Consider the following 10,465-nt stretch of genomic DNA (forward strand, 5'->3'; position numbering starts at 1 on the left):
ATAACTGGATATGTAGGGAGAGAGCTAATATTAAAAGAGATAAATCCCAGTAAGAACTATGCTGCCAGGGGAAAACTAAGTTCAGAGTTATGGACCAGAGAGTAATCTCTCATGATCATAACGGGCCTTAGGCCTATAATTCTCAGTATGACATGACAAATTCCTTCACAAAACCATCACTGAACCTACAAAAGGTTTGTTAGTTGTAAATAGCAATTAAGTCATAGAGCAGGTGGTCATCAAAAATAAATTTGGAGCGTGTGATCATCATTTCCTTACATATAAATTAAGTGGGAAGCTAAATAAGAATAGGCTTGTACTGTACATGCAGGTTTTGTTTCAAAATAAATGAAAAACCAAGGAATTAAGAAGACTTTTTAATGTGGACTGTAGCGGTAAGGAAACTGGATGTGAAAGATGCCCAGAATTTCTGAGAGAGATGCACAGTGGCTGTGGAACTTGCACCCCAAGTAAAGAAGCAAAAATCCCTCTGTAGGTACCTGGATGAACAGCCACAAGGTGAAGACTAAGGAGAGAGATCGGCAAATAAAACTCTTTTTCAAATATTTGTAGATGTAATGTAACGTCAATCTGGAAAACGGATTTTTAAAAGAAGAGAAAGTTTTTCATATAAGTAAATAACTGAACCAGGAAGGAGAAAGTGGCTATGCAAAGAGGATGGGGTCAAAAATAAAAATAACTGTTAAAATTAAATGAATATAAAATAAATATAGAAAATAAATACAAATAATAGTCTTCAACCAGGAAAATTATAGTGAAGAGTGGAGCAGAGGAAAGGAGCATAATGAATATGAGGGTACAGGAACTACCACATCTGATTTGAAAGAAAAGCAAACATTAATGTGATGAAACTAAGAAAACAAGCTAAGCCTTGGGTTTTGCTGGATTTTTTTTAAACCATAATAATTTTTATTCTTAAGAAAGCAACAAGGAGTTACAGAGTTTTACAAAATAACAAACACTGTTCAGATAAACTTCACCTTATCTGTGCTCACTCAGTTTTGGGAGTTGGAGGCCTGGCAAATAATTTCTCCCTCCAAGGGTAGGTGACCTACCCTTTCACCCCTTAAGAATTATCATCTGCCCCATGTTACTCTATAACACTGATTGGGAAGTTCCAGCCCCTTCCTCAAGGAGAAGTATTTATTCAGAAAGTCTGTTGTTGGCAGCAAATGATGAGCATACAGGAACATAAAAATTTGTGACTCTTCATGGTTTTACCATGGCCTCTCAGCTCATGTTTCAACAATCTGCTGGCTGAATACTCTAACCCAGAACAGAGGTTGTGCCACAGAGGGAGGTCCACTGTATAAATTACAATTCAAAACAGAGTCTGCATTTCACTGAGTTCACCAGGTTCATCCAAATATCTTACTTTGTCAGTAGAAACCAAATAAACTAAACTAAACTCTCCATTCCCCTTATATCTCTGCTCTGCTAAACATCACTCCTATTCTCCTGGTGTCCAACCTGTTTCCTCCTAAAACATTTGCAGCTGCATCACTTCTTCCACATCCCACTTCCCTTCATTGGTGTGCCCTTTTACCCTTCTCCACTTGCCTCTCCCCATGACACCTACAATCAGGCAGGTACCCTCTATCCAAACCCATTACCTTTCCTGTTTCCCGTCTTTCTGCTTTCTTGTCCCGAGCCTTTTTGCCCTCCTCTGACCTCTCTGATTTCCATGATGCCATCATTTTTGTTCCCGTTCTTCCAACAAGTGGAAACATTGCAAAACACATCAGCCTGGAGCGTGCGGAGTATTACTCTTGCCCTGCACAAGACATGCGGGCAGCACAAACGGGATCAAAGCCATGAAGGTCTGGAATGTGTGATCTGGACCGAGAGCAACCTCAGTTGCTGTACTTGGGTCCACTTTTCCAGTTCAGACCCCGCCACAGCAAAAGACCTGTTTTGAAAAACATCGAATGCCCAGTTTCTTCTAATCAAATCCCTCAAGCTCAAATTTAGGAAGAGTTTTAACTTTCCATCGGTCAAGTTACAAGCTTAAACTAGGAGCCTAAGGACTTGCTGAACCCAAATCGAAGCCTCTCACCTTTTAACTAAGCCAGCGCTGTCCACACCAAGATGAATAGAGCAGGAAAATTTGGTTCCTTGCAGCTCTCCAAAGCTTCTGCTGACTCTGCTAATCAGCAGGACCATGAACATTGACCTAGCTTGGCATACATCCTCTGATTAATTAAACTGCATCCCACTCCAGCCCACAGCTCTCTGCTAGTGTTAAATGCAAGGTAAAGTAAGAAGTGGCCACCAGCTGGCATTTGCCAGGTGGGTATGCACTGGTATAAGGGTGATCTCCACTTCCCTGTACAGCTTTCCCTCTTGCAGGGTTGGGTTAACCAGACTAACCTGAAGATGACTGTGGATTTTCAGCTTCTACTGTATATGCCAAAGGTTACTTAACCAAATTTGCAGTTTACAGAAGTATGCATATATATTGACAGGGGCGAATTTGTCTCTTTCTCTCTCTGAATTAACAGCCTGTGTCTCTCCAGCATACCCTATAGCAGTACCAGAAGGAAAATGATCCAGTCTCCTAGACGTTGTATGTACACCCTGATCCCAAGAGGTAGAGGTTGCGACATTCCTATCTCCGACCCGCACCCTGAACCACCACATTTGCAAAGGTTGCATCCTCCCTGTAGTCTGACTCCGGCACCTCCTGCACAGGGAAGAAGCAGGATCAGTGGTAATAAGGCTGGAACTGAAGTCATGCAACCTCCAGGAGCAGGAAGATACAAGAACAAAATCCTCTGGCATCGACAGAAGGAGGCCAGAAGTGGAATAGCAGTGGTGCCAGTGACACTGGCACTAAAGGTAAAATGAGCCCAGTTCATACTTAACGCCAGCCACAATTTCAGGGCATCTACACCAGTTTACAGCAGCTAAGTGGCTGATCAGGTGAGAGACAGTTCATAGGTTGAACTAACTTTTTCATGGTCTCTTATACCAGCCTTGAACACTGGCTTACTCTGAGACCCTATCATTTAAGGTTGTTTTCTTTCTCCTCCCCAAATTATCCATAATTTTAGGTGGCTCCATTTTTACGTACCCGGCATAGATACTGGCACCCAATTTTTGGACATGCATTTGCAGCTACTGCGGTCTGCAGCTACAGCTGGGTGCTCAGCATCTTTCAAAATCAGGTACATGATATGCGAAGCATGACGCCTTGATGTAGAGGCCAGTCTAGGAAGTCTGGCTATATGTTCTCACCTCTGTCAACTTCCCTGTGTAAAACAGAGTGATAATATTGGGTGACCTATGTTATATGGGATGTTTTGAGGACAGGTGAGTTTTTGTAAGCAACTTTAAAGGCTGGCCAGTTTGGTTTTATGCAGTGGCTTAAGCCACAGGATGAAGGATCAGAGCACCCAGCTTTAACTGCTCCTGGCCCAGCTTAGGTTCCCCACGTTCATTTGCTTCAGTTTCCTCTGCATAAAACTGGGATGCCACTTGTCATGTTTTCCACAGGATACCTGCGCAGACAAGTTTATTCTCATATGTAAAGCATTATGAGACTTCCCGGAAAGGGTCTCTAGGGACAAAAAACAGAATAGCATTAAAAAATAAATAAATCTTAACTGCTGCTACTCCAGCTCCTGGGACCAGTCCACTGTCCCCACAACTCAGACAATATGCTCCTGAGAGTGTGTGTCTGGAGAAGAAAAACATCCTTGTATGGTTATAAATCTCATAGGGACCACTTAAGCTGCAAGTGTAGACAAGGACGAGCTGCACTCAGCATGGCTTCGGTCACCATGCAGTTCACGCCTTCGATTACCAAGCACTTAGTTCAGCTTCATCAGCAACCTTTATAGGTAGGAGAGGCCTCCTTCTTGCATAGCCTGCCTCACCCCAGATATGCACCGAGACCGGGGGTGGCAAGTGCGGCGTGTGTCCATCCACCTGGGCCAGTTTTCACCTGGCCAGCCCAGGCGAGGAGAGCAGCGGTCCAGGCCAGCAGATGTCCCAGCTCCCAGCGAGGTCCTCCTGCCTGAGACGGTGAGATGAAAGCCAGACCTCATGTCCTGAGCTCGCACTTCTGACTTATGAGCTTAAAAAAGAAAGGGGTGTGAGTCATCACCGCTGTGGCTGCGCAGCGGCTGTAAGCTGTCAAATCAGTTTACAGCCATTTCAGAGGAATCCCACCTGCCACCACAACTATGGCATTTCTAACTAGTGCCTCTGAAATGGGTTTAAATAGTGTCATAAGACAGACGCTGTTGGTGACATGCCCACTTTCTCTCATCTATTGCCTCAACAAGCACATTCTGTTTTTAAATTAGTGTATTTGTTAAAAAATCAACTAAACCCTAATCACTCTTCTGCTCTGTAAAAAAAGAAAAAAATTCTTATACTCCAGCCCATTTAACTGAAGCAAACGTTATCCATACTGTTACTGAATGGGCTGCCGAACGCCTTCTCTTTTACGGAAAAAAATAAAATCTTTGACAAATTGTTTACAATTGCTGACAATTACAATTTGCAATTTACAATTGCAAAACTGAGTAGGTAAGGCATTCTAAGAATGTCTTAAAATATTTTTTGATGGCTTTAGTGGATTTTTAAATAAAACAGAGAAAGTTATTAACCAAAAAATGTCAATTGAACCCCTAAAACTTTTGCTACTTGGTAATTTCTAACAAAAAACAAGTTTGTTTGCTTTGGTTTGAATGTTTCCATGAGCTCAGCTTTAGGCTTGCACTCAAATGCTGACATCAATGCTAACTAGGCACGCTTGCCTGAATCGGAGCCCTGAACGACGGTCTGTGGCTGTGCGGTGCATTCCTGAGTCCTAATTAATTCACTTAATTTTGGGGGCTCCTTTTCTTTTGCCCACAACTCAGAACAGGTTAGCAATCCCTAGGTCTGACGGGCAGGAGGGCATTTGCCTGTGCTCCCAGAACTTGGCTCTCCAGCCAAAACTAAGGTGTTTCAGACCTAGTCAAGCTAGGTACATTAACTGCTCTTGCTTCTCTCAGGGACATGGTACAGGAGTAGCAGCCTACCTTCAAGGTTGCGAAGATGCTGTTTCAAACAAGATCCTTATTGCTTTCTCCAGGATGCTGTATTAAGCAAGGAACAGAAACATAAACAGAAAGCACATGATATCAGTGAGCAATGGATGAAGTTTTAACAATTAAATTAATGCAGGGAAAAAAAAAGATGCAGGATGTTCCAAACTGGGAGACAGCTTCAGCTGGGCAGAAGCCAGTTTTGTACGTCCAAAGGAGAGTTGGAAGCAACAATCTTTACACCTAAATTCCCAAATCTTCTTTTCAAGGGCCCTGAAAGGAGCGTGGCAGCGGGGAAGCAGGTTGTTCAGACTCTGCGCTTGAAAGTAGAAACCAAAGTCTTTTGAGTCTGCTCTCGAGACTCGCACATGCCTGTCAGCAGCACGGGGTCTGTCTTGTGCTCCACTTGGTAGAAGGGACAGTTCTTCAGGTGCTCCGACATGCACGCGACATCGTTGCGCTGCCATTTGTTAACTCTGGAGAACAGGCTGCTGAACTGCCAGATCTAGTACGGGGACAGCGAGAGAAATTGGGGAGAGAAAACGTGAATGTTAGTAAAAATAGAACAGGATTTTAAAAATCTATGTATGCTTATAGTGGGTGTGCATTACTCGTACCGGACAGGCTAGTGAACATCAGATTGTGCAGGGCTGGCATAACAAGTAAAAATGGGGTCTGTATTGTAATGTACCTCGTCCTTGCTGGTTTTGCTGCTTTAGTCATCACCTACCATTTCTAACAGGAAAGTATCCTTCTACAGTTTTTGTGCCAATCCAGTGCAGGGCATGAGGAAATCCAGAACACCTGACCACTGCACCTCTACAGAAAACTCCGTCGCATGTACGGTATGATCCAAGATGTTTATAGCTGCATCCAAGATGTTTATAAAGCAGAGTGACTACAGCATGCTTGTGCGATATGTATCTCAAAGGAACCTGACTTCATAAAGACCTTCCAAAGCATCTATCAGCAACTTCAAAGTAATGAACATTGCAACGCTGTTGTTATTCACCCCACCCCAGAACAAGCCTGGGAAATCTAAGGGTAAAGTTATTCCTAGAGGTGATACGAGCTCGTAAAAAATAGAAATGTGCAGTTAAAATATTCTGATTCTGTTTGCAGTGATACCATGTATCATTTAGTGATACACTAGCATCTAGTGATAAGACTGTGATTAAGTCACTTTAATATTTGCTGTATACCATTAAAGCAAATGAATTTTTAAAGTTGTAGTAGATTCCCTGAAAAGGATTTTCCTGTAGAAGAAGGACAGTACGTGGGTGTGCTACACTTAAGATTACCTGAGCCTGTCCTAGTCCTAAGTAATCATAGCTATTATACACAGTAGTCAAGAAATTCAGATTAATTACATACAGAATGTTTTTAAGCAGAGTCTGTGCATTGGAAACAAGATTCCTGTGTGGTCAGTACAGAGAGCTAACATGAGAGGGGTTAGACAGTCCTTAAATTCAAGGCTGCTGGTTTGAAATTGCGCTACAGTAACTGAAGTTAATTGCTATTTGATTGCTCAGCCGGAATGTCTTCCTTTTACTGAAGGAAGCCACATCCTCCAGTAAATTATTTCAGTGGCTAATTCCTGTTTTGGATTGGGCTAATTCAACTTGCAGCCACCAAACTTTGTTACACAGATTTTGAATTCACCACGCTTCATTTTCTTCTCTTAATAAAGAGTACTTTCTCTTAAGAGTCATAAACTGCTAAGCTTCCCTTTGATAAGAATCAATAGGTGGAGATCCTCAGGGGTGTGCGTGAAAGCCAGGTCCTTAGATCATTTCTGGGAGTCTTCCTTGGATCTAAATTACTTGTTCCTAGATCTCTGTCTTGTCTGCTTGGTCATGCTGGAGTCTCTCATGTTATTCTTTCAACCAGTTTTATGTTAGAGCAGCTGCAAGGCTATCAGCTAGGAAAAAACCTGTAATAACTATTGTTCGACTAGGACTTAAACTGAGCTGTGTTTACATATTTTGTTGAGACTACCCAAACAGCCAATAAGGGAGATGATAGTTTTCCAGCACAAATGGTGGGACACCAGCTTTGCAGAAGGCGGCTTCCTATCCCCATGCTGCTCCCTCAGGTGCCCACAACCCAACGAGTCAGATGCTCATGGCAATCCTGTGAACTACTAATCATGAAAGCCCTTGCGGGTTGATGTGAACACCTGAGCTCCTTTCACAGCCACGTCTCCTTGTTCTTTACCCTTTTGGCATTCTGAAGCATGTTTTAGTTTTGACATACCCTAGATCAGCTTGCAAAGAATAAAAAAATGTATGAACATCAAGTTCTTCAAAACCCCATGTGTATCCTTTAAATATCAGGAATTCTCAGTTCCCAGTGCCTAAAAACGGTGCACATGCAAAGAGGTTACCCAAGACAAGCTTGGGTGGGGACTTTTAGCTAGTCAGAAGATGTCCATTTACACCTTCCAACCTTTGCTAGATGTACTGTACTTTACAGCCCTGACCCCCCTGAGACATTGTGCTGCAAATTCACAACTTCATGAACCTTCCCCATATCTGCATGCTTACATGCAGCATCCCTTGCTATGCTTGTGTTTTATCTGGAAAGAACCCATGACTGTCTTTTTCCCAGTGTCACAGTCACTTGCCTTTTTGCGAGCTTTCCACGAAGTACCGCCATGGGAATATCTTTTTTTCTCCCAGACCAGCAGGACCATTCCCCTCTCTTGAAGAAGAGTGGCACAGATGTCCCTCATCAGCACTGACACTTGCGATAGCTGAGATAAACTGAAGCTGTCCAGGAACCCAGCAATGTACTTGAGCACTTCCACTGGGAGGCTGCTCAGTGAGTCCTTATTTCTCCCTCGATTAGCCACTGTGGAATTGCACTTCCCTGATTCAGCAAGGACGGTGTCCACCTCTGGCTTAATAGCAAATGTCTTGAGAGGCTTGCTGTATATAACCTTGGCCTTAAGTCCATCAGGGCGGAAGTGATTTTGGACAAAAGTACATCCCAAGTAGGCCAGTGGGCAGCGATGCTGGAACCATCCGTCCAGACATGACTGGATATCAGCATGCACATTCTTGAAGTGGGACGGGAACTCATCCCTCCTGAAGAAATGACTGCAAGTGAACGTGAAAGCTGAACTGCTTTTGTTGTGTCTTCTGGTTACACATTCAGTGTAGAGCTCCACGTGGAGTTCTGGTGGGCTTTTTTCATCCAGAATATCTGCTAGAACAGCATCAGAGGAGAAGGGCTCTAGAGGGAAGCTGTATGTCTGTGTTGGAAAATCCACAAAGAGTCCATCGATACCCCTTGCTTCAGAGATCTCATGGCCTTTCAGCTCTTTTTCCAGTGCACACAGCAGCGTGGCTTTAACTATATTTGCCTTAGGTAGCTCTTCTAGGTTTATTCCCAATTCTGATGTATCCACCGACTTGTCTGAAGTTGGTATCTTGTGGCCCAGTGCATCTCCTAGTCGTGCTCTTTTGCCACAGTAACTAACTGGCACTTTGAAGGTGTAAACAGTCTTCACCTCCTGAGCTTCCAAGTTCCCATAGACAAAGTCTTTTTCTTTGGGTGTGCAAGCAGCTAGCTGGCCAAAGCGGATGAGCATTCCCCCATGATGTACCAGATACATGTTGTAATCCCCTACACCAACTTCCTTCTTCAGCCTTTCCAGGACCCCTTCTTGCCAGGGAGCCAGTCCTGTCCTTTCTGTATTTGGTGTTACTTGTTCAGGCTTTTGGTCTTTTGCCTCTTCTGCACTGTCAGGTACTTCCTTTGCCTTCTCTGTGGAGCTGGCAGCACGAGGGTCTGATGCTGTTTTCTTGGAAGCCTCCTCTGTCTTTTGTCCTGTGCTGGCCGCTGAGCCCATTACCTTGCAAGCCAGGAGCTCTTTGCTGAAAATGTTCTCCCAGGTTTTGTAACTCCCCAGATCCATTCCCTCTTTGTCCTTTGCCAAATCTTCACGCTCACGTTGGCTGAGCTCGGACAACTGGTCGTCGGCCTCTTGGGAACCACAGGCTACTCCTCCCACAGCACCTTCTTCCCCACCTATAGCTTCGTCCATTAGCTCTTCCACTTCATCCTTTTTCCTCCACTCTGGAAACAAGTCGGCTATTTTCAAAGTCCTGAAAAGTATCTTCTGGTCTCTGAGTGCCAAGGCTGTGTCCAGACACTCTTCGTTCAAGGTCTCCTTCATAATGTTCTTGTGGAGGGTTGTGTCTGAATCCACGTTTGGCCAGCGATTCCACTCCATCGAGCAGCAGACAACGCTGGCTGGACAGACCTGGAGGTGCTTCGCCAGCTTAAAGCGGGCCATGGAAAAAGGGCAGCCATAGGCTGAGTTGAGGCAGGAGACCTGCTCTAAGGGACAGAGCAATTGGTGCTCCTCTGCCTTGCACATGTGGAAGGTGGCCCCGCAGTGAAAGCGGCAGCTGATCACCATGCAGGAGATGGAGGGCTCAATTGGTGCGCGGCAGTGCCGGTTGAAACATCTCTCACAGTGCCTGTGCTGCCCAGGGGGAGCTTTCTGAGCCCGGTGCTGTGTGTAGCAAAGACAAGAAGACAAGAGTTATTGCCTGAAGGAGCAAGAATGGCCACAGGCCGCCCGTGCCCATGCTTGGTTTCTACGTGTTAGGTGCTCACATGCACCTCTAGCGGGAGTAAGGCTGCGGGCAAGTGACTGCCAGCTCCATACAGTCATGTATCAGTACTGATACCCATGGTACAGCGTGGCCTGATAGCGGCACAGATATAGATAAGGTCCTTATTCATTAGCCCAGCAGAGGCAGCCAGGGCTTGGGAGCGAGCTGTTTTCTGTCCCAATGTTTGCACTGGGTCTATCTATACCAAGCTGCTGAAACCAAGACTGCCAGAGGCACAGTGAGGGAGCTTTCCACTTCCTCAATGCTGTTTGAGTAGGAAAGATGATGTTTCTTTCTCCTCTCTAGAAAAATTAGCTGGTCGTTTGGCCTACATGTCTTGTCATGTCCCCCATAAAGACATGAATGTCGTGCAAATGAACCTCCCTCTGCTCTACACCAGCAAGGCTGAGAGTGAGGATTATCATCACGATCCCAGTTCCCAGTGTGGAAACCAGCCTGGGTGAAGGCTAATTTGCCTGGCCTTCTTTACTCTTACTGGCCGCCTTTACTCCCTGATTTACCCTTACACTCCTAGATGATGCCTGTATGTCGTGGAACAGAGGCTGCGGGGGACTTTCCTTCAGGCAGGTTTACTTGCTACATCTACTTTCAAGTGTCAAAACCTGGAATAAGGCGATGCCTCGGTCTGCGTTTTGGAGAGAAGCTCGAGAGTGTAGTGGGGGCTTGTTGCAAGGTTATACTCACCCAGTTAAATCCATTTTCTTTCACTTTTTTTTACAAACTGCCTTTCACCTCTTTTCCCCTTGCTGTCACCAG

General features: G+C 44.7%; 1 protein-coding gene across 1 annotated transcript in view; it reads right to left on the bottom strand.

Annotated features, from left to right (window-relative positions):
- Window positions 1-4,111: 4,111 nt before the first annotated feature.
- The window catches only part of FBXO40 (F-box protein 40), a 13,226-nt gene continuing 6,872 nt past the window's right edge, over window positions 4,112-10,465 (bottom strand). The window contains exons 2-3 of the mRNA XM_009329034.1: window positions 7,687-9,585; window positions 4,112-5,565 (exon numbers count right to left, since the gene is read on the bottom strand). Coding sequence (XP_009327309.1) covers window positions 5,368-5,565; window positions 7,687-9,585 — 2,097 coding nt within the window. The 3' untranslated portion in view covers window positions 4,112-5,367. The remainder of the gene's footprint in view (window positions 5,566-7,686; window positions 9,586-10,465) is intronic.

Source organism: Pygoscelis adeliae, unplaced genomic scaffold, assembly GCF_000699105.1.
Source record: "Pygoscelis adeliae isolate BGI_AS28 unplaced genomic scaffold, ASM69910v1 Scaffold120, whole genome shotgun sequence".
Taxonomy (NCBI): Eukaryota; Metazoa; Chordata; class Aves; order Sphenisciformes; family Spheniscidae; genus Pygoscelis; species Pygoscelis adeliae.